This window comes from Oryctolagus cuniculus, chromosome 17 (assembly GCF_964237555.1).
Source record: "Oryctolagus cuniculus chromosome 17, mOryCun1.1, whole genome shotgun sequence".
In the NCBI taxonomy this organism is placed as follows: Eukaryota; Metazoa; Chordata; class Mammalia; order Lagomorpha; family Leporidae; genus Oryctolagus; species Oryctolagus cuniculus.
The window spans coordinates 48,372,608-48,396,996 of record NC_091448.1 but is presented as its reverse complement, the minus strand read 5'-3'; the positions used below and the strand labels follow the sequence as shown (position 1 = coordinate 48,396,996).

The following is a 24,389-nucleotide window of genomic DNA, read 5'->3' as shown; positions in this document are numbered from 1 at the left end:
TCCCCACCCCCATCACTCTGCCTTTCAGATAATTTTTTTTAATGCAGCTGGAGTCACCGCTTGGCTGCAAACCCACCCTTTGAAGTCCTGCAGTGTGATCGTGTCCCCCAGCAGGTCCAGGAACTCCTTGAAAGCTGGGCTCTCCTCGTTGTTCCCAAAGAGCTCCTCCTCCAGGGTCTGCAGAGAATCAGAGACGGGGCAGGGGTCAAGAAAAGCCTGCTTGATGCCGGGAATACAGCTGCCCAGACACCTGATCCCGACCTCCCTTCCTCCCTGTCTCCCGAATAACACTGGCCATAGTTGTCCAAACTGGAGAAGCACCTGACGGCCCACTGGAGCGGGCTCCCCTGGGCTATTATTGAGGTCTTTTTGTTGAGCCAAACTCGCTGGTCAGTTTGATAGCAAAGCTGAGCCAAAGAGTTCTTAGATTGGATGCCAAAAACAGGATCCATCCCTGGACAACTGGCAAGTGGACTTCCAGTAAGGGGCTAGCAGCGGGACACAGAACCTCGACAAGCCTGCAGTGACCAAACCTCAACACGACACTGCTTCACACCCACCAGCATGGCCACGACTACAAAGAAAGGCGGTAACAAGCATCGTAGAGGATAGGGAAGACTGGAACTTCATTCACCCTTGGGGGGGACATCAAGTGGTACGGTCAGAGGCGGAGCCTCAGCCAGCAGTTAAGACGCCAGCTAAGACGTCCCTGTCCCACATCGGAGAGCCTGGCTTTGACACCCAGCTCTGGATCCTGACTCCAGGTGCATGTAACGCACACCTTGGGAGGCAGCAGGGAAAGCTCAAGTGATTGGCTTCTTGCCACCCACATGGAAGGCCTGGATTGAGTGCCTGGCTCCCCGTTTTGGCAGGGCCTGGCCCCAGCTACCGGAGGCATCTGGGGAATGAATTAGTGAGTGGGAGTGGGAGTGTACTCTCTCTGCCTCTCAAATTAAAATTAATCAGTAAATAAAATGGTGCAGCCACCCTGAGCAAGGGTGGCAGTTCCTCAAAAGGTTAAACACAGACTTCCCATATGACCCGCTAACTCTAAAGAAATGAAAACTCCACCCAAAAAGGTGCACACGTATGTTAGCAGCAGCACGCTTCATAGCAGCCCAAAAATGAAGACGTCCCAGCGTCCATCAGCTGACGGAAGGATCAACACAGCGTGAACTCTGCACAACAGGACACTATTTGGTGACAAATAAGGACCCTGACACAGGTGAGCCTTGAAAACGTTACGCTGAGTGAGAGAGGCCAGCCTCAAAGGCCACTATGGTAAGTGTGACTCCACTTCTCAAAGGTCCAGACCAGATGGGTCCATACACAGAAAGTGGATTCATGGGGGCCAGGAGCCAAAGGGCGCAGGGCTGAGAGCAACTGCAGGTGGCTGTTGGGTTTCCTCAGGGGCTGAGGGAATGTTCTGGAATGAGATAGTGAAGACTGTTGAACCACTCTGTGGTCCTACCACAAACCACTGACTCGTACACTTTATTGGGCTATAATTCACATGCTACCACAAACTACATGGTATGAGATTATACCTCCAGAAAAAAATCTCAAACTCCACAGTAAGGGAAAAATCCAGTTAGAAAATGGTCCAAAGACAAGAATGGACCTTCCACCCAAGAGATCACACACACGGCAGACAGGCACACAGAAAGATGTCCAGCACCACGAGCCACGGAGTGGGCGCTAGCAGCCATCAGCACGGCTAAAGCAAAAACTGCACCAACTGGCCTCACGCCCCGGGGGCTGGCGCAGCCAGGGAGACGCGGGCTCGCTGCTGCGCTGGAGAGGGAACCACCCCTCCCACACTGTTGGGCAGTTTTTACAAACCCCACATGAATTACCGTACAACCCAGCACTCATCCCACAGACGTGAAAACTCAAGTTGCAAGTGTTCCCCACAGCTCTCTGCAGCACAGTCCCACGCTGGAAGCCATTCAGGCGTCCTTCAGAGGGTGAGCACTTAAACTGCGGTGTGTTGATGCCACGGATACTACTCGGCAATAAAGAGATGCTGACTGCTGATACACTCAAGACCCCGGACGGATGCCACAGAGCAGAAAACAGCCGATCCCAGGACTAGTGTTGTGGCACAGCAGGTAAGCCACTGCCGGCAACACCAGCATCCCGTCTCGGAGCACCAGTTCGAGTCCCAGCTACCCTGCTTTCCAGCCAGTTTCCTGCTAACGTACCTGGGCAGGTGGCAGGTGACGGCCCAAGTACCTGGACCGCTGCCACCCATGTGGAAGAACCAGAGGGAGTTCCAAGCTCCTGGCTTTGACCTAGCGCAGCTCTCGCTGTTGTAGCCATTTGGGGACTGTCTTTCAAATAAATACATTTTTAAAACAAAAACGAAAATAGCCAATCTCAAAAGTTCAAATGTATATAACATGTACATGTGTATGTAACTTACATTTTTGATGTAACAAATGTATACAACATGTTTTAAATAACAAAGCTTTTTGAAACTGGAGAGCAGATTAGTAGGTCGCCCCTGTGGGGACTGCAGGGGAGAAGGGAGAGCAGAGGCAGCCGGGGGAGGAGGGCGTGGTATCCAGGGGACTTCTGTGTCCTGACCACAGAACCTACACTTAGAGAATTACACACAGCGTCACACACACACAACAAGTACGTGTAAGGCTAGGGAAATGTGGGTAAGACCTGGGCACTGCACCACCGTCCAGACCCTGGCTGTGATGTTGCGCAGGAGCTCGGGGGAAACCGGGCAGGGTGCAGGAGCTCACTCTGTACTCCTCCTCACTGCTGCATGTGGAAAGCCAGCTCCGCAGGCAGCGCCAGGCCCACAACACCACTAGCCCTGTGTGATTAACAAGCTCAGCCCCGCGGCAGGATCCCAACGGCAGCAGGCTCTGCAGATACCCACGGAGCACAGGGACCGGCTGCACTCAAGGGCACGCCCATCTGTCCAAGCACTTCCAGGAGTCTCCCGTAGGTGACTCCTCAACACTTCCCTGACACCTGTCTTAGAACAAAGAGGAACAGACCATGGCTTCCGAGCCTTCACAGGCAATAGAATCTAGCAGGTATCAATAGCTTTATTTTGATGATTTGAACGTATTTCTTTTTGGATTCACTTTCATTTCATGGCAATTGACACTAGTTTTACAGCTTAAGAATTACATAAATTTACATAATTTCTTTGGTAATAAATACTTTTGGGACCAGTGTTTGGGACCACGGCGCCAGCCCCAATAAATAAACTATCAGCTAAGCTACAGCCTGTGACACCAGGATCCCATATGGTTGCCAGTTTGTGTCCCAGCTGCTGCACTTCCAATCCAGCTGTCTACTAATACCCCAGGAAAGCAGTAGAAGATGGCCCAAGTCCTTGGTCACCTGCCTCCCACATGGGAGACTCAGAGAAAGCTCCTAGCTCCTGCTCCTGGCTTTGGTCTGGCCTGATCCTGGCCATTGTGGCCATTCAGGGAGTGAACCAGTGGACAGATTATTTCTCTCTCTAATTCTTCCTTTCAAATAAATAAATAAATTTCTATTTTTTTTGAAAGTCAAAGATAGAAAATGGCCAGGGTTAGGCAGGCTGAAGCCAAGAGTTTCTTCCAGGCTTCCCACACGGGTGCAGGGGCCCAAGGACTTGGACCATCCTCCACTGCTTTCTCAAGCACATAAGCAGGGAGCTGGACTGGAAGCAGAGCAGCCGAGACTTGAACCGGTGGCCCCTGCACTGCAGGTGGTGTTTAACCTTCTACACCACGGCGCCAGCCCCAATAAATAAACTTAAAAAAATAAAAACTGAAGAAACAATTTAAGTTTTTCAAAAAACCTTTGAAAGTATTAAGCAGTTAATAGTAACAGTGGCACATAAGGAAACAAACTAGAGGGCAAAGGTGCTGAAAGTGCCTTGTGAATGTGTAAAGTTTGGGAAGCACTGGTTTACAGTGAAGTCCACAAACTAGGGCCTCTGGACCATGTCTGGTCTGCTACCTCTTTGTTTGCTTTTAAGATTAATCTACTTATTTGTTTATTTATTTGAAAGGCAGAGTGACAGAAAGAGAGGGACAGAAAAAAAGAGATCTTCCATCTGCTGGTTCACTCCTCAAGTGGCACCAACATTTGGCCAGACCAGGACAAAGCCAGGAGCCAGCAACTTCAACCAGGTCTCCCACATGGGTAGCAAGAACTCAAGTACTTGGGTCATCATCCTCTGCCTTCCCAGGCACATTTGCAGGGAGCTGGATCAGAAGCAGAGCAGCTGGACTTGAACCAGTGCTCCAATATGGGATTCTGGTATCTCAAGTGGCAGAGTAACCCCCTGCCCCTTAGCACCAGCCCCTGCGGCCTGTTTTTATCACAGAAGTTTTACTGGAAAGTAGGCTAGCCTATTTACATGTTGCCTGTGACTGCCCTACCAAAGCAGAGCTGAGCTGCTGTGGTGGAGACGTCCAGGCCCAGAGAGTCTGAAACAGATCCAACTGGTCTTTATAGCTAGAGCTGGCTGATCCCTTATCTACATCGCAACTCTCGCCAAACATCCTCTCTGCCCAGGGTCATGAGGGCTGCGTGTGGGCGAGCAGCTGCTTCCAATCTATCAGGAAAGCAATGCAGTGCAGGTTCTAGGGCCCGCACCTCTCTCTCCTCCAGGATCACAGCCAGTCTGGCATTCGCATGGTCATTATTGTCAGGCTGGCCTTGAGCTTGACCGCGCACTCAGGGAGGGCATCTCAGTCCCTCTGCATCTCTCCCCATGGTTAGCACGCACATGACAAACAGAAGCATTAGAGAAGCTTATTTATAGCCGAAGACTGGCACAGGGCTTTTATGCAACCAGTGTTCATATTAAATGTCCACCAGCTGTAGGTTTGCAAAACCAACAATCTGTCCAGTTTAAAAAAAAAAAAAATTTATCTTCCTGCCTCTCCCCGCCCCGCAGCAGCAGCGTCAGGTACATAAACAACAGAGAGACTCCTTATCCGGGTGGACGGTTATTGCCCAGTAACTGTAACTTTGCCGGAACACTGGATTATAATCACCTGCTAAGGTGTGCTTTGGTAAATTTCACAACAAAGAACTTTAATCAGGGGGGTTCCATCAGCAGCACTGTACAAATAAAAATGTAATAAGTGAAAATAATCGGAGCGGCTACCTGAATGATCTCCCTCGTGTTAGGAAAGCCATCAGTGCTGGCCCCTGAGATCCTAAACGCGCCCACCTAATGAGAGTGTTTTTAAGCGAACACATGTCTCTCACTGGCTAATATTTTCAGACACGGCCATCAGCCACCATCTAGCCAAGAAAGACACCGTCATGCAAACTAAGACGGCTAATACGCTGACCTGCATTAGCAGGGCCAGCAGTGTCAGGCATTCACGAGCCCCGGTAACGACTGGCGCGTTTATACACGGAGCTGTGCTAGGCTCTCGGAGGACGCAAAGGTGGAGGGGTGTGCAACCACCCTTCACAGAACCCGCGCGAGGGGACAACAGTGTGTTCAGCTGACCAAAAGGAGGACCAAAAGGAGGTCCTAGCAGGAAAGAGGTGGGGAACACATGAAGCTGGCCGTCAGGTAAGTGGGGAGAACGCTGGGCTCACCCCGCTAGGAAGAGTTCTTGAAAGTGAGGGTTCTCCAAGCCCCACCCCACCCCCAGTCATCTGCTCGCCGCATACCTCGCCACACAAGCATCTCACAGAGCACATTCTGAGAAACGTTATTCTGGCCAGCTAATTCCAGAGCCGCGCGTGAGTGCTGCCAGAGACAGAGGAGGGTGAGTCGGGTACGCTGGTCTGCTTGCTAACCACTGGCCAGTTGCCACGATGTATATGCTTCCAGCACGCCCGATCCCAGCGGCCGGTGTGACATCCCTGAACGCAGAGCCCCACACAGCGGGCTGGGGGGAAAGCAAACTCCCAGCTGGGACAGGGTGAGCCAGGGCAGAGCAGCTGGTGCCAGGCCACTCCCTCTACCTATTCTGATTCCCTCTGCAACTGACACAGCTACATCGCCATCTGCGGGCTTCCGTAAAGATTCTGCCACCTGTGGTCTGGTTCAGACTGTAAATGTGACGGCTGGACTCAGCATGTTCAAGAATCTCGTTCATGGGGCCTGGTGCATGGGGCCTAGTGCATGGTGCAGCAGGTTCAGCCGCAGCCTGTGACACTGGCAGCCTATATCAGAGTAGCAGCTTGAGCCCCAGCCACTCCACTTCTGATCCAGCTCCCTGCTAATGCTCCTGGGGAGGCAGAAGACGGCCCAAGTGCTTGGGCCCCTATACCCACGTGGGAGACCCGGAGGAAGTTCCCGCCTCCAGGCTTTGGGAAGTAGAAAATTTCTTTCTCTCTCTGTCTCGCTTTCTCTTGCCATTCAGCCTTTCAAATAAATAAATCTTCTGTTTGAAAAGATTTATTTATTTGAAAAGGCAAAGTGACAGAGAGGAGGAGAGTCAGAAAGAGAGAGGTCTTCCATCCCCTGGTTCACTCCCCAGATGGCTACAATGGCTCAGGCTGGACCCAGCCCAAGTCAGGAGCCAGGAGCTTCCCCTGGGTCTCCCACATGGGTGCAGGGGCCCAAGCACTTGGACCGTCTTCTGCTGCCTTCCCAGGCACATCAGCAGGGAGCTGGATCAGAAGTGGGACAGCCGGGACTTAAACCAGTGCCCATATGGGATGTCAGTGCTCCAGGCCATGGCTTTAACCTGCTGTGCACAGAGCTGGGGAGAAGAAAGGGAAAAAAAAAAAGAAAGAAAGAAAGAAAGAAGGAAAACCCTGTTTCAGGGGCCCTGTGCCTGGGGTGGAAGAGGTGTGGGGGAGCCGTAGGGTAGAGCGGTCAGGACAGTCACGCGCTTACCTGCCTGGCTTTCTGATAAATGACCCCGAATTTGAAGGTGTTGTTGACATCGTGCTCGTCGTAGGACACGATCATCTGGGAAGCCTGGGAAACATGGAAAAGAAACCAAGTCAAGGCAGCTCGCTGGTCCAGGAGCAGGCGGGCCTGCAAGGGCGGGGACAGGAGCCTTTAGGAGACGCCCACCACAGACGGGGAGGGGGAGGGAAGGGGGGGTCACAAGCAGGCAGTCAGGGCGCAGCTCCAACACCAGGGCCTCGCCTGCGTCATCCGCGCCACCCCCTCTAGACGCCGGCCAGCCGGACGTGGGGCACTGACCCCGTGTTTCACCTGGGGGGTAAAAGTGAGGCCAGGGGCCAGCGCGGTCAGCAAGGATGCCTGTGGTTCTGGTCCCACTCTACTCAACAGTACTCCTGCGGTTCTAAGGAGTCACTGCTCCTGCCCAGACTTCAATCCTGTTATCCACAGAATGACACCACTCTAAGGAACACCCCCAACACCGGGGGCAAGCACAAAGCTAAAAACCTGAGCACTGGCTCTATCTCACTCTCCGTGATGCCTGCGGTCAGAAACGCCGAACTCCAGCTGCAAATCTCCTGCTTTTACCCAGGTAGCTTTGAGAGCTGCCTAACTTCTCCTGGCCTCCGTCTCCTCATCTGGTAAACGGAGATGCGTGGTCACAAAGATTCAATGAGATCAGGGTCATGGAGTTCTGGGCACAGAGAAGCTACCATCAACATCACCGTCATCTACATAATGTTCCAGAAAGGTCAGAGCAGACCCCACGTGTTGGGAAAGAGAAGACCTGAGCCATGGGGATACCCTCTTGAGAAAGGGGGGCACGTGCACGGGTCAGGCCAGGGACAGAATGAACCGGCACGACTTGCTGACTGGCATGTGTGGCCACCCCCTGCGCATCCAGGTGATGGACACTTCTCAGCTCCCCTGCGAGAGCACCGTGTCCCAAGTCACAGGGGAGGGGCAGCTGTCCAACCAGGGAGAGGCACAAGGCCGAGAGGCTTAACTCTGCAAACTTTAAACACACACATACATCCCAGCCGGAGGAAGTGGGCCTGCAAACGCAGAAAACACAAACACGCAGCCGCTCTTCCCTCGCACTGGCCGGGCAGTTGACGGCCGTCGCCAGGCGCTGTCTGCAGACGTGATGTGACAGCAAGCCCGGCCAGCGCACCATCCAGCCTTTCTGGTGAGGTCTCTGTGCTGGGTTAGACCTCACTAATTCAGCTCTAATTCTAAGGCCGGGAGGTCAGTCCAAAGGATGGGAAATGGGCAGTGGGGAGGAGTGGACTACTGGGCAGTGTCGACGGGTGCTGAAGAGGGAGGAAGGGCTCTGGGCACGAGGGGACTCTGCACAGGCGTGGCCACTGCAGGTGGATGAAGAGCCGCTTCTAAGACTGAACGTGGCAGGTGTTGGTCCCATTGGATCCTTCTGGGTATCCGGGCCGGCACAGAGGCCTATCTGCCCCACCAGACAGTTCACCACATGGTTCCTGCTTTTCAGAGCTGGATCTCCAAGAAACCCCGGCAAACCCCAGCAAGCCTCAGCGGCCCCGCGCTGACCCACGGTGGAAGCCCAGAAGCACAGCTCTGCTGCTGTCTTCCCCTCCTGACCCTGTGGCTCACAGAGGGGGTGTCAGTGCCCCGGATTTTCTCCTGCAGCGAACTTCACGGGGTTGTCTGTCTATAGGAGACAGATGTCCTGTCAAACCCTGACTGCTCTGGAGTGGGCTTGTTCTTCCTGCTCCCCTCCCCATCCACACCCCTAGATCATAACAGGTCAAAGGCCAGCTCTAAGGAACCAGCCAGCTTACAAACCAAGGCTGGGCAGAGGCATACAGGGCAGAGCTGCAGTAACCTACACCACGGGGAGCCAGGGTCTGGCTTTGACTACTTAGTGGGCATCTGCCCCTTGCGCCTCACCCCTTCCATGATAGCAGGCTGGACCTGCACCTGCCCCCAGCTCCAGGCAGGATCATGCCCCACCCAGCGCTGGCCCCAGAGAGGAGAGGCTGGGACAAGGAGGAGAAGCTACACCATGGCTACCATTGCCACCTTCACAATAGGCTGGGGAGCCAGTCAGTCTGGCCGGGGACCCAGGCAGGCCTGAGGATGAGTTCTCCTGTGACCAGTTTGTGATGGGGTGAGCAGGGAGAGAGGGAGACATAGAGGCTTATCACAGACACCCCACAAAACTCCACCATGACACACAGGGCCACTCACAGAGCCCCAGGTGTGCAAATCTGTGCTAAGGGGCCAGGCCCTGGGTAATGGGTTTAGGGAGGGCATTACCTTGGGGTACAGGACAGGGTTGAATTTCAGCCCCACTGCGTCATCACAGAAGGCCTGGACAGGGAGAGAATCACAGAGTCAGGGGGACTGTGACGGCAGAGCAGGCCTGTGCCCACCAAGAGAAAGCAGCATGGGGCAGAGGGGGAGGCAAGGCACACGGGGACAGGGGCCCTGGCTTCGGTCTGTCCCTGCTGCTCGCTCTTCTGTGCCCACTCAGGGGACCTGTCTGGGGTTTCATGCTACGGTGAGGGGAGGGACACAGACAAGCCTGAGACTTGGCTCCGTTCTGACCTGAAGACAATGAAAAGCCACCCAGCCCTGACCAAAGGGACTCGGCACAGCTCTGCCAGCACCCCCGCTCCCAAAGCAAGTGTCCAACCCAGCCCCAGCCTTCTCAGGACACTTCGCTGCTCAGGTTCCTCAGCTCCCAGTATCCCCAGACAGTAACAAGGGCCCTGCCACCCGCTGGTGGCTCCTTACTTGAGGGAAGGCTCAGTCCAGCTCCTCCTTTGGCCTGGCTCAGTTTCCTCCCTGCCTGAAGGCTCTCTGTCAACCTCCACCCCCAAGGCTACAGCACCTGCCAGACCCAGCCCTATCTTCCTGCCTCTCTTGTCTCCTAAACAAGCTGTCAGCTCCTTAGGGGGAGAGACCACAGATTATACCTCGGCAGTGAGGGTGTTGGGAGACGGAGGCAGCTGCCAACACCATCCCCAACTCACACCCCGATGCAGCAGCCTCACCCTCCCCAGGACAAGGCTGTGCCTCGACCCACAGGCCAGCCCCGGGCTGACCAGGGAGCACCTGCCCTCAGGATGGCCTTTTACCTTTGCGATCTGAGGGACGCTGGGCAGCTTGCTCAGCCCAGCCAAGGGGATCCGCTCATGCACTGTCTTCAGCTTGGACCTGTACACAGGGGTGGGGACAGAGAAGGAGAATTCACAAGGAACCCTCAACGAGGACAGTGGCTGAGCTCACGCAAGACAGGAATGCCTGCTTCAGGTCTGTCTGGCACTAGCCCTAGTCACTACACCCAACCCACGTGCTGTGTGCCGTGAAAGGCAGGGCAGGTGGACCACTTAGACACCCAAGTGGGCGGGCACTTGAAGAAGGGGTCCGGTCAAGTGTCTGCCCCCAAAATACAGGCAGCATAAAACGCCACCTTCAAAGCCACTGTGAGCTTTGGTTTCCATGTGTTCTGAATTCTCCCAAAGAACTGGGCACAGCTTCTGAATATATTTGGGTCTGACGTGCAGTCGAGCCTTATAAGAAGAAAATGTAACATCTGAAAATCTGGATTTCCTCCCAAAATAAATGAGATGGGATTGGCTTTATAAGGGACGCACCATACGACTCTAAATTTAGCCTGTGCCCTGATTCCCTTAGCACATCGTGGAAGCGTGGGATTTCACCGAATGTCTTCCTGCATCCGCGGAGGCCACCACACGGTTCTGAATCCGGGAACCTGGTGTGTCCCCTTCCTGTGCCACCACCTTTTCACTCCACAGTGGAACTCTATTTGCTTATATTGTTTTTAGTCTCCTGAATTTAATTTGTTAATAATTTACTTAGATTTTCACAGCCTCGCTCAAATGCAATGCTGGCCTGTTTTCCTGTTTTCTCATACTTCCAGCGCCAGGTTTTGATACCAAGGTGTCATTCCACTGGGTGTCAAGTCACTGGGCAGCAGCCCATCCTCCGAGACAGCTTGTCTGATACCGGCTGCTGAAACCGCCTGGCACAGCCAGGCACTGCCGCCTCCTCACAGGAGGGCACAGCTCTCTGGTTTTCTACTCCTTATTGAGTCCATGGTAGTAGCTTACGTTCTTCTATCACAGCAAACACACTGATGGAAAGTTGCTGGAGTCCTCTTAGGAGAACCTCATCCCCATTTGTGGTTGAGTCCCCATCCCTCTTTTTCTGTATCTTTTCTCTGTTTTCCTGAGTCTTCGCTGAAGATGTACCAACATCAGGCGCCTCTCCAGGGAGCCGGCTCTGGCTGTGTCGCTCATCTCTCTGCTCCCAGCTTCTCCAGCTCCTTATCTTTGCAATCTCCTTCCTGCTACTCTCTTCAGGGATTTTCTGTTCTTTTTCCAACGTCTCGACCTGCTCACTCACTCAGACTCTTTCTTCTTTTTCACAAGTGCATTCAGATATCTCCCTCCCTCCCTTCCTCCCCCCTTCCCCCTTCCCTCTCTCCCTCCTTCCCCCTTCTTCCCTCTCTTGCTCTAAGTACTACTTTCTCTGCATCCCACACATTTTGATAGCTAGTGTTTTCGCTGCCATTAAGTTCTAAATATTTTGTCAGTTCTTTTGTGATGTCCTCGTTAGTCCATGAGTTATTTAAAACGGTTTTTGAAATTTTCCAAACCTGAAGGGTTTTCTCCTTTAGTATTTTAGTTGTTGATTTACAATTTGTCATACTCAGGGAACATAACCAACATGATATTATTTAAAATGTGTTGTCCTACTACCTGGATGTTCCTATTTTGGTCTTTAATGTGTTGCTTTCTTTGGTTGAGAGCATAGATACATGAGGAGTCTTGGGAAACATGAATTAATAAAACACAATCATGGATTTCAAGCTCTTTTTTTGCACCAAAATAAACTTATCTGTCAATTCCATTTTCCACGAGCCTTGCGAAGGGTTTTAAGATCAGATCCGTTAACTGTACTGTGCAAATCCTCTCTGTCCTCATAATTCTGTGGCCATGTAACTCATTGCTTTCTAGGACAGCTTGCCAAGATCTCCTGCTAACCAGAGGCTCTGTCTGCCTTTCCTTAAGCTGTGCTGCCAAGTACAAGTTCATGACTAGAGCTGGGTGGACCACACTCTTTGCATCACGTGCAGGACACCCAGCAAAAGGCAATTTCCCTGCCCTGTTCTGAACAAATTCAGAAACAAACAAAATGCAAAGAGTGAGGCTGTTGTGACCCAAATTAACTCCTCTGTTACTGATAAAGACCAAGGGGGAATAGATAACACAGCATGAAGATAAAACCCTTCTTTCTACCTAAACTCCAGAATGAGACAAACGCACTCCTGGGGCAAGCCCATCCCATGGGGCTGCTCAGCTGACACTTCCAGTACCGGGGAGCAGAGAGCACTCTGAGGGCAGGTGGGCCCCAGAAGAAACAGGGGCAGAACTGGCTCCCCAGGTTCTTGCTCCCAAATGCACCAATCAGAGCAGGTGAGGGGAGCCAGGGGGGTCGCATGAAAGTGCTTCCTCCACATGACGGAAAACATCAAGAGTGGGAAAGAATTATTCCCAAGTTACAAGAGCCCTCCCTTTATTAATGCTTTTTCCCAATTCTGTTTTTACTGATGTTAATATTGCTTTACCGGCCGGCACCGCGGCTCACTAGGCTAATCCTCCACCTTGCGGCACCGGCACACCGGGTTCTAGTCCCAGTTGGGGCGCCGGATTCTGTCCCGGCTGTCCCTCTTCCAGGCCAGCTCTCTGCTGTGGCCAGGGAGTGCAGTGGAGGATGGCCCAGGTGCTTGGGCCCTGCACCCCATGGGAGACCAGGAAAAGCACCTGGCTCCTGGCTCCTGCCATCGGATCAGCGCGGTGCGCCGGCCGCAGCGCGCCAGCCGCGGCGGCCATTGGAGGGTGAACCAACGGCAAAAGGAAGACCTTTCTCTCTGTCTCTCTCTCTCACTGTCCACTCTGCCTGTCAAAATAAATAAATAAATAAATAAAATTTTAAAAAAAATTGCTTTACCTGCTTTCTCAATTATTGTTTTCCCAAATCTTGTTCCTTCTTTTATTTTAAATCTTCTCATCTCATTTTTCCTTTTTTTAAGATTTATTTATTTATCTGAAAGTCAGAGTTACACAGAGAGAGGAGAGGCAGAGAGAGAGAGAGAGAGGTCTTCCATCCGCTGGTTCACTACCCAGTTGGTTGCAATGGTCGGAGCTGTGCCAATCCGAAGACAGGAGTCAGGAGCTTCTTCCGGGTCTCCCATGCAGGTGCAGGGCCCAAGGATTTGGGCCATCTTCTACTGCTTTCCCAGGCCATAGCAGAGAGCTGGACTGGAAGTGGAGCAGCCAGGACTAGAACCGGCACCCATATGGGATGCCGGCGCTTCAGGCCAGGGCATTAACCTGCTGCGCCACAGCACCAGCTCCCTCATTTTTTCTTTAGGTATGTCTCTAATGAGTAGGGTTAAATTTTTCTTTTTAAATTAATCTGGTAGTTTGATATTTTAGTGGGCACATTTAAGCTATTTATATTTATTGCAATTATTAGTATAGTTGGAACTCTTTTTTTGTAAGATTCACCTATTTACTTGGAAGGCAGAATAATAGAATAGAAGGGAGAAACAGAGAGAAAGAGAGAGAGAACGAATATTCCATCCCCTGGTTCACCCCCCAAAAAGCACAATGACTAGGGCTAGGCCAGGCTGAAGCCAGGAGCCTGGAATTCCATCCTGGTCTCCCACGTGGACGGCAGGAGCCCCAGCACTTGGGCCATATCTGCTGCTTTGCAGGTGGGCCGGAAGCAGAGCCACCCGCAGACTGGCGCTGCAGGGTGGGATGCCAGCATCACAGGCAGCAGCTAGCACCATGACACAGACCCGGGATAATTCTCATCTAGCACTTTACATTTTCTCTCCCACATTTTCTTTCCTTTTTTGTTTGCCCCTTTCCTCTCCTCAGTTGAACAAAGCTATAGGGTTTTGATTTGCTTTTATTATTATTATTCTTTCCACCTCTCTACTAGTCTGTGGGATATAGATCAGATTTCTAGGGACAGGCATTGTGCACAATGGGTTAAGCCCGTGCTCAAGACATCAAAATCTCAGAACTGGTTCAAGTCCCAGCTGCTCCACTTCTGATCCAGCTCCCTGCTAATGTGCCTGGGAAAGTGGCAGAAGATGGCCCAAGTGTTTGGGCCCCTGCACCAGTGTGAGAAACCCAGATGCTATTCCACATTCCTGGCTTTAGCCTGGTCCAGCTCCAGCCATTGCAGCCATTTGGGGAGTGAACTAGCAGATGCAAGCTGCTCACTCCCTAGTATGCTCTCTCTCTCGCGCGCGCGCTCTCTCTCTCTCTCTCTCTCCTCTCCTCCTTCCCCTCCCCCATATTTTTTTAAAGATTTATTTATTTATTTGAAAGGCAGAGTTACAGAGAGGCAGAGGCAGGGAGAGAGAGAGAGAGAGAGAGAGAGGGAGGTGTCTTCCATCCGCTGGTTCACTCCCCAGATGACTGCAACAGCCAGAGCTGCACCAATCCAAAGCCAGGAGCCAGGAGTTTCTTCTGGGTCTCCCACATGAGGGCAGGGTCCCAAGGACTTGGGCCATCTTCTACTGCTTTCCCAGGCCATAGCAGAGAGCTGGATCAGAAGTGGAGCAGCCAGGATTCAAGCCAGCACCCATATGAGATGCTGTCACTGCAGGAGGTGGCTTTACCTGCTATGCCACAGCGCCAGCACCATAAATAAATCTTTTTTAAAAAAATTATATTCCTGTATCTTCTAATATACATATTTGATTTTTCCAACAAACTCAAAAATCATTACCAGTTTCCTGAGATTAGAAAAAGACAAACAGTAAAGTATGCTACCTATGCTGCTTGAAAAATACACCAAAAATTACTTTTTCCATTCATTAAATTTATCCACATAGTTCACCAATTTCCTGTTACTTTTTAATTACATCTTTTCTTCTGGGTTAGCTTTTCTTCTGGCTGGAGAACATGCTTTCAGGGACAGTCCGTGAGAGGCACACTCCCTTCATTTTTTTTTTTTAATGTCTGAAAACAGTTTTATTTTGTCTTTGCAGAAGGTTCTGGACATGGAATTTCAGGGTAAGAGGCTTGCTTGCTGGCTGGCTTTTTCTCTAGAGATGCTGTTCCATTGTCATCCAACAACTACATGGTTAAGGAGAAACCTGCTGTCAGTCCAGATGCCATTAACCTAGAGATACTCTGTCTTTATCCTCAGGTAGCTTCCAAAAATCCATAATCTCTGATTTCTGATGCATCACTCAGCATGTCTAGAAGTATTGTTTTCCTTTAAAATTGTGCTTAGCAGCACGGTGCGTGCTTTCTTCAGTTCTGAAATGCTCTGAGCTATTACCTGTGGATATCTGCCTCCCTAGTCTTTCTTTCTGACTCCTCTGAGACAAAAGCTAGGGCCTAATCTCTTTATCTGTGTTGCATTCTGGATGAATTCTTTGGGACTATTTTCTTATTCACAAGTTCACTCTGTGACCAGACTAGATTTATCCCACGAGCTAAGTTTACTTCAACAACAATCTTATTTAGTATCCGATGATTCTAATAGTTTTCCTGGGGCCAGTGCTGTGGCACAGTGCATTAAAGCCCCAGCCTGCAGCGCAGTATCCTATATGGGTGCCAATTCAAGTCCCAGCTGCTCCACTTCCAATCCAGCTCCATGCTAATGTGCCTGGAAAAGCAGTGGAGGATAGCCCAAGTCCTTGGGCCCCTGCATCCACAATGGGAGACCCAGAGGATGCTCCTGGTTCCTGGCTCCTGGCTTCAGATTGGCCCAGCTCTGGGTGCTACAGCCAACTGGGAAATGAACCAGTGGATAGAAGATCTCTCTCTCTCTCTCTCTCTCTCTCTCTCTGTCTCTTCCTCTCTGCAACTCTGCCTTTTGAATAAATAGAATCTTTAAAAAAAGAAATAAGGAATGGATAACATCTATAAAATTCTCTGCATTAGCAGAGAGCTGGATCAGAATGGGAGCAACTGGGACTCGAATGGTGCCCATATGGAATGCCACCGCTTCAGATGGCAGCTTAACCTGCTATGCCACAAGGCTGGCCCCTCTACCTCTTTAAGATCTTAATATATTTAAGCCATTTTGAAAGTGTATCATTATTTGCATTTCATTGCCAGTGAATCAGTCTCTCATTTGTTGACATTCTGACCTTTCTTAACATCAGTTTTCCCAGGTGTTTGGGAATTTGCCACCCATTCTTCTCTATTCCCTGCGCGGGTTCAGTTCCCACCGTGGCTTGTTTGCGCAGCTCTGAGGCGGTCTGGCAGCCTGGATCAGCACCTGGCTCATCACGGCAGCCTCCTGGCAGGGCTCACCTTTCTGCTTCCGTCTTCGTCTTGTCTCCAAACCACTCTTCTCAGTCTAGCCAGGGCGATGGCTCTGCAGTGCAAATCTAATCAGGACATTCTCCCTTCAGCAGATGTCCCATTGCCCTTAGGATAGAATCCAAGCCCCTGACCATCGTCTGCCTGTGACCGACCTCCACTCGACACACACTCAGACACATGCTCTCTGCAGCACCCTCACTAGCCCATGACGGACCATGCCCATCAGATCACGTGGAGTGAAGTTAACCACAGGAATAAGAGCATCTTAAACATACTGAACGCTTTCTATGGCCACGTAACAAGAAAAGCTCACAGTACCCCCACCACAAAGTCTGGAACATATTAAGCCTTGGTTAAAGAAACAGTGAATGGGGACCAGCGTTGTGATGCAGCAGGTAGAGCCAGCATCCCATATGAGCACCGGTTTGTGTCCCAGCTGCTCCATTTCCGATCCAGCTCCCTGTTAATGTGCCTGGGAAAGCAGCAGACAATGGCCCAAGTCCTTGGGCCCCTGCTACCCACATGGGAGACCTGGAAAAAAGGCCTGGTTCCTGGTTCTTGCCTGGACCAGCCCAGGCTGTTGTGGTCATCTAGGGAATGAACCAGTGGATGGAAGATTTCTGTCTCTCTCTCTCTCCCTCTAACTCTCTTTAAATAAATCTTTAAAAAAAATTCTTTTTCAAAACATACACTGGGAGCCGGCGCCGTGGCTCAATAGGCTAATCCTCCACCTTGCGGCGCCGGCACACCGGGTTCTAGTCCCGGTCGGGGCACCGGATTCTGTCCCAGTAGCCCCTCTTCCAGGCCAGCTCTCTGCTATGGCCAGGGAGTGCAGTGGAGGATGGCCCAGGTGCTTGGGCCCTGCACCCCATGGGAGACCAGGAAAAGCACCTGGCTCCTGGCTCCTGCCAGGATCAGCGCGGTGCGCCGGCTGCAGCGGCGGCCATTGGAGGGTGAACCAACGGCAAAGGAAGACCTTTCTCTCTCTGTCTCTCTCTCACTGTCCACTCTGCCTGTCAAAAAAAAAAAAAAAAAAAAAAAAAAAAAAAAACATACACTGGATGAATATATCTCCTAATATTAACCAGCCTTGAACTCTCTCGTGGCTATAGTGAAGTATCTGTAATGGTCTGCTTGGAGTCCAGTTCTAGGGCTGATAATTGTTTAGAACATTCACTTCTATAGTCATAGGGAATATTGGCCCTGATTTTTTTCTTTTTTTTCTTTTCATTTGGATTTTTAAAACATTTTTAAATTAATTGTGATGTTTTCCATACTTTCTTTTCTTTTGAATATGTTAAATAACAATCTGTTCCTTTAAAGTTTAAAACACCTACCTATAAAACCACCTAGATCTACAAACATAATTCTTTGAGAACTTTTTCAATGTGCTACATAGTTACTGGTCTGTTCAGGTTTGTACCTCCCCTTGAGTGATAACTGATAATGTATACTTTCCCAAAAAAGTTATCTGTTTCTTTTTTTAAATTTTTTTTTAAGATTTTTATTTATTTATTTGACAGGCAGAGTTACAGACAGTGAGAGAGAGAGACAGAGAGAAAGGTCTTCCTTCCATTGGTTCACCCCCCAAATGGCCATGACGGAGGGAGCTGCACCAATCCAAAGCCAGGAGCCAGGTGCTTCCTCCTGGTCTCCCATGTGGGGCAGGGGCCCAAGCACCCGGGCCATCCTCCACTGCCCTCCCAGGCCACAGCAGAGAGCTGGACTGGAAGAGGAGCAGCCGGGACTAGAACCGGCACCCATATGGGATGCCAGCGCCACAGGCGGAGGATTAACCTAGTGCGCCATGGCACTGGCCCCAGGTTATCTGTTTCAAAAAAAGTTTCCAACTTAATAACATGAGCCAAACACAGAATCTACTAGTAACTATTCAATCTTCTTTACATCTGAGGTTACATGACTTTTCATGCCTAATTTTATGTTTTTATTTTTATCTATTATTAACTAGCTAGTTACCTACTTTGTTGATTTTTCTCCCAGAAAAAGCTCCGATTTATTTTTCAGGTTTCATGTTCTTCTTATCCCCAATGTATTTATTTTTGCTTTAAACTTTGTTCATGGGGCCGGCACTATGGCGTAGCGGGTAAAGCTGCCACCTGCAGTGCCGGCATCCCATATGGGCACCAGTTCAAGTCCCTGCTGCTCCACTTCCGATCCAGCTCTCTGCTATGGCCTGGGAAAGCAGCAGAAGATGGCCCAAACGTGGGAGACCCAGAGGAAGCTCCTGGCTTCGGATCAGCGCAGCTCCAACCATTGCAGCCAATTGGGGAGTGAACCAGCGGATGGAAGACCTCTCTCTCTCTCTCTCTCTCTCTCTGCCTCTCCTCTCTATGTGTAACTCTGACTCTCAAGTAAAAAATAAATAAATCTTTTTAAAAAATTTCAAATTATAAATGAATAATCCAGAAGAATTTTTGCTTTATTAAATTTGTTTAGTTTTCCTTCATGGTTCGAAAGTTCCTATATTACCTGCTAGCAAGAATTATCTACAAAATTAAAAAAAGAAAAAAAGAAACTTCAAACAACAATCCAAAAAAGGAGTAACGCTTATAAGCACATACTTCACAGCAGATAAAGGCAAGTGGACCTTAAACATATGGAGAGACCCAACCCGATTCCTAAGATTACTATAAATTTAAACTGCAGGAAAATACTGTGTGCACCTGTCATCAGATTGGCATAAATCCAAGTGCTGGACGGTATCTTCTGTGGAAGAGGCTTTGGAAAAAATAACAGCTCTCAAACACTGCTGGGGAAAGGTCAAGTTCATATAGCCCCTCCAAAGGGCATGCGTGTATGTCCTGACCCAGCTGTCTCAGCTTGGAGAAGCTGTCTTAACCTGTACAAACTGACATCTGGACAGGGTTATTCACTGAAGCACTGTGAGACCAGAAGATTGACAACTGTCCTTCAAAGGGGGTCCACTGACGATGCTATCTCACATCCACACAATGCAATACTATCAACCAGTACAAGAAGTTAAGAAACTCTGTGTACTAACATGGAAAAATCTCTAACATAGTTTGTGAAAAGAAGCAAGTTACAGAACAGTGTATTCTATAGACTGCTATGGAAGTAAAGAGAAAAAAACTGCCAGCGCTGTGGCTCACTAGGCTAATCCTCCGCCTGCGGTCAGGGTGCTGGTTTCTGTCCTGGTTGCCCCCCTTCCAGGCCAGCTCTCTGCTGTGGCCAGGGAGTGCAGTGGAGGATGGCCCAGGTGCTTGGGCCCTGCACCCCATGGGAGACCAGGAGAAGCACCTGGCTCCTGGCTCCTGCCATCGGATCAGCGCAGTGAGCCGGCCGCAGCGCTCCGGCCGTGGCGGCCATTGGAGGGTGAACCAACGGCAAAGGAAGACCTTTCTCTCTGTCTCTCTCTCTCTAACTGTCCACTCTGCCTGTCAAAAAAAAATTAAAAATAAAAAAAGAGAAAAAAACTACATTATTTAAGTGTCTTTTATATTTATATTTGTGTGTGTGTGTGTGTGTGTGTGTGTGTTTCAGATGGTTGGGTTGGGTCTTGGGAGACAGGATTTTGGCTGTGAGATTTTTGTTATTTTTTCTTCATTTTGCTTTGCTCTGTTTGTTTTTTAAGATGATTCTGATACAGCAGTCCACAGAAAGTCACTGGTCTATTATGTAATCAATGTATGTAAATATTCCATAGGTACTTGAACACAAATCTGTTAGAGAATCAAAGTCTGACAATTAGATACAGGAATAAATACGTACAAAGATAAACGTATCTAACTGACACAAATGCCGTTGAGATAATCCATGCCTTTTCACTCTTCACCCTAGTAGTGACCTGCCAAGTGATGAGACTTGCGCTAAACTTTACATAGAATTGCCTCCTGAGGGAGCCAGTGTGGTGTTGCAGCAGGTTAAAGCCCTGGCCTGTAGTGCTGACATCCCATATGGGTGCCGGTTCAAGTTCCGGCTGTTCCACTTCTGATCCAGCTCTCTGCTATGGCCTGGGAAAGCAGTGGAAGATGGCCCAAGTCCTTGGACTCCTGCACCCACTTGGGAGACCCGGAGGAAGCTCCTGGCTCCTGGCTTCAGATCAGCTCAGCTCCGGCCATTGCAGCCATCTGGGGGAGTAAACCAGAGGATGGAAGAACTCACTCTCTGTCTCTTCCTCTCTCTATAACTCTTTTAAATAAATAAAACAAATCTAAAAAAAAAAAAAAGAAAGAAAAGAATTGCATTCTGTGAATTTCTGTATATTTTAATCATTATATACCTGTGTATGTGTAACCCTATAATGTGCATTATTTTTTTAAAGGTTTATTTATTTTTTTATTTTTTTATTTTTGACAGGCAGAGTGGACAGTGAGAGAGAGGGAGACAGAGAGAAAGGCCTTCCTTTGCCGTTGGTTCACCCTCCAATGGCTGCCACGGCCGGCATGCTGCGGCCGGCGCACCGCGCTGATCCGAAGCCAGGAGCCAGGTACTTCTCCTGGTCTCCCATGGGGTGCAGGGCCCAAGTACTTGGGCCATCCTCCACTGCACTCCCTGGCCACAGCAGAGAGCTGGCCTGGAAGAGGGGCAACCAGGACAGAATCCGGAGCCCCGACCGGGACGAGAACCCAGTGTGCCTGTGCCACAAGGTAGAGGATTAGCCTAGTGAGCTGCGGCGCCGGCCCCTATAATGTGTATTATTGACAACAGTTCATGAGCTACCTTCCTTGTGAATTTACATTTTATGAATGGACACAAGCTCTCTTTATCACAATAATTGCTTTATTGCCTTAACTTCTACTTTCTATGTTAATATTACCAAGCCTCCTTTATTTTCCCATTCGATTGCTATAACTTTTTCTCAATTTTTTTTTTTTTAATTTTTGACAGGCAGAGTGGACAGTGAGAGAGAGAGACAGAGAGACAGAGAGAAAGGTCTTCCTTTGCCGTTGGGTCACTCTCCAATGGCCGCCGCGGCCGGCACACCATGCTGATCCAAAGGCAGGAGCCAGGTGCTTATCCTGGTCTCCCATGGGGTGCAGGGCCCAAGCACTTGGGCCATCCTCCACTGCCTTCCTGGGCCACAGCAGAGAGCTGGCCTGGAAGAGGGGCAACCGGGACAGAATCCAGCGCCCCGACCGGGACTAGAACCCGGTGTGCCGGCGCCGCAAGGCAGAGGATTAGCCTAGTGAGCCGCGGCGCCGGCCTATAACTTTTTCTCAACACTTAAGTATTCTGAGTTACTCCTTTAACAAAATATAAATAGATAGTGGGGGAGGTTGAAGAATAACCCCACATGGAATATTCGCTATTTAATAATAGAATTTGACTCATTACATTTATTATCGTTACATATTTACTTATACTTACTTCTATCACGTTGATCTAGCTATGATTCCTTTACTTTCTTTTTCTATATGTGTGCGGGAGGGCTGTCTTCCTTTACTATTTGGAATACCTACATTCTACCAGATATCCATCTATGAACTACTGAGTTTTCATCAAATGTGTCCAGCTGTCGGTTTCCTCTCCCTGATCCCGTCCATCACTGCGTCAATCATTTTGATCAGCAGATTTAGGTCTTCAGGGAGCCTGAGAACCTCAGCCATCCACGTGCCTGATTCCTGCCACTACCTCCACATTTCATCATCTCGCTCATCATGTCAAGCTGTGTTTTCCTCTGAATGCTGCGAGCCCTTCAGCGTATTCTCCATATGACTAACTCCTTACTGCTTCTCATACCATTCAAACTCTTTTATACATCTTTAGTTTTCTTATTTTGCCTTCGTCTTTTCTTCTATAGTGCTTAGTTTTTCTAGTTTAGTTTTTCTGTAAAAAAGTACAAAGTTAGGGGCCAGCATAGTGAGACAGAGGGTTAAGCCGCTGCCTGTGATACGCTGACATCCCACTGGAGCACCAGTTCAAGTCCCAGCTGCTCCACTTCCAATCAGCTCCCTGCTAATGTGCCTGGGAAAGCAGCAGAAGATGGCCCAAGCACTTGGGCCCCTTCCACCTACATGAGAGTCCCAGATGATGTTCCAGGCTCCTGTTTCAACCTGGCTCAGCTCCAACTGTTGCAGTCAATTTGGGGAATGAATCAGTAGAGGGAAGACTGATTCTCCTCTCTCTCTCTCCCTCTCTCTGTCTCTCTCTCTCTCTGTGACTCTCCATGTCTCTTTGTAACTCTTTCAAATAAATAAAGTAAGTCTTTAGCAAGAAAAAAAAAAAACTACAAGGTTGGTGAATATCTCAATTTTACCTAGATTTCTATAGTAAATCCTTTTCGAAACTCTGGGTTTTTTTCTATCTAGTTTATGGTTTTTTAGATGTGGAATTTTTCTTCTACAGACACAAGAGCTTTTTATTTATTTTCTTCTTTGTATCCAACCTTTTAAAAAGGAGATACCTACATAGACGTGTTATTTGTGGGTAAGTTCTTCTTGGCAGCTCCCATGGCCCACACAGAGGGTGCTAGAATGCTCTTCTCAGATTTTAGGCTGAGAGCTACTTGTTAGAAATGTGTGACATCACTTAAATAGCCCAGAAGCCCCTGGGGAATGAGGAAGAAGCCGGGCCAGTGGTCACTGCCAGCAGAGGAACTTCATCTCTGGATAATTCCTTCTTTGTGTCCAGTCAAGCTGCTAAGTAAGCCAGGGAGCCAGCTTTTCATGCCTGGCGTCCAGTGTGGCCTGGCAGCTGCTCTGAGCACAAGATGTGACTGTCCAACTTCCCGGCTGGTGCACGGCTCCCCTCTGCCACCTACCCGCTGGCTCTCACTGGGACAGCCACATTTCAGAGTGCCCTTGGGCTCCCTGGGGAATGGATTTCCAATGCTGTTGACCCAAAACAACAAAGTGGTTCTAGACGGAAAGCCCTCTGACCACTCTAGGGCTCACTCTCACTCCTACAGAGCATCGATTCTTCCAGACGCTCCAGTCTCACGTATCCCCACACCGCCTTGCTTTCTAAGAGGAACTGGAATTCAAGTCTCAATATCACCTGCATTGTAGTCCTCACGGTCTCACAGATTATCCCCCCAGAGAAGATCAGTGTGTGCCGTGGGCCCAGCACCTGCTCCGATGCAACATTTCAAATAGGACACAGTATTAGGAGAAAGCGACTCCAATCCTTGTGCTCAGAAATCCCACCCAATCACAGTCTGATGGTTATTAGGAAAGAAAGCAATTTTCTTTGCAGAGGTTCACCTCGCTAGAAAATCCTATTTGGAGATGGGAATCTAAGTATTACCTCCTGGGAAAATTGGCTCCAGCTACTTAATTGACTCTTCCATGCCTTGCAAATATGATTTCTGTCCAGGCAAACCACTGTAAAGAAAATTGCTTCCTTTCTTAATAAGAAGCAAACCAAGATTGGATGGGTGATGACAACTTGCTCCAGCCAACCTCCCCCCACAACCTCTCCCGAAGCTGGGCACTGTGACTTTGCTCCCTCTCATATTTATCTCAAAACTTAGACCAAGAAAAATGCATTGCTCTTCTCCAAATACCTTCAAGAAGTTCTAATGAGACTCAACAAACGTAGACTGAGAGCTGCACAGGTTGGCAGTGCCCGGCAAAGCACCGGACTTGACCTTCCTGCCTTCTCCAGCACCAGGGTCAGAGATAAACCAGACACAAACTCCTTTGTGCTCCCCCTGCACCTGTGCCTATCGCTAAAATAACACCTGTGACACAGTTTAGAATTCTCTGTTCTTCTCTCTCACTAGAGCATACGCCTCAGGGAACAAGGGTGGAGTTCTCAGCCACCATGCTACCTCCAGCCCCTAACACAGTTCCCAGTACAAAGAAAGTTTTGCAAAAATGAGAGTCGAACCAAACAGAAACCAGTTTGAGTCCCTGCCATTGAGGAGGTCACAAAACAGGAAGAAGTGGCCTAGCTTCAGCTGTAGATCAGAACCCCCACTGTGACCCTCACCCTGTCCCAGGGGACCTGGCACACTTGTCAGACACTTAGGGCTCCACCATTTCTGGCTGTATGAATGCCATAGGCTGCGCATTTTGGAAAATTTTTTCCCAGGACCTAGCATCATGTTTCAGCCTCATGAGCCATACCAAGCCCACTTTGCTTTCTCTCTCCTTCTCAGAGCTGCTGTGTCTTGCAAGAAAGAGCAGAAGGTAGGGTCTGATCTAGAGGAAGGTTGGGTCTGATCTAGAGGGAGGCGGGGTTCTAATCTG

At 49.7% G+C, this 24,389-nt stretch overlaps 1 protein-coding gene across 10 annotated transcripts in view; it reads right to left on the bottom strand.

Moving 5' to 3' along the window:
* The window catches only part of RAP1GAP2 (RAP1 GTPase activating protein 2), a 217,574-nt gene that overhangs the window by 33,182 nt on the left and 160,003 nt on the right, over positions 1–24,389 (bottom strand). For all 10 annotated transcript variants that reach the window (XR_007911239.2, XM_051824520.2, XM_051824524.2 and 7 more), the window contains 4 exons: positions 9,964–10,042; positions 9,140–9,193; positions 6,833–6,916; positions 77–177 (listed from right to left, as the gene is read on the bottom strand). Coding sequence is in view for 9 of the 10 variants with exons in the window: in XM_051824520.2 (XP_051680480.1) it covers positions 77–177; positions 6,833–6,916; positions 9,140–9,193; positions 9,964–10,042 (318 nt within the window). In the remaining variant the exon portion in view is untranslated. The remainder of the gene's footprint in view (positions 1–76; positions 178–6,832; positions 6,917–9,139; positions 9,194–9,963; positions 10,043–24,389) is intronic.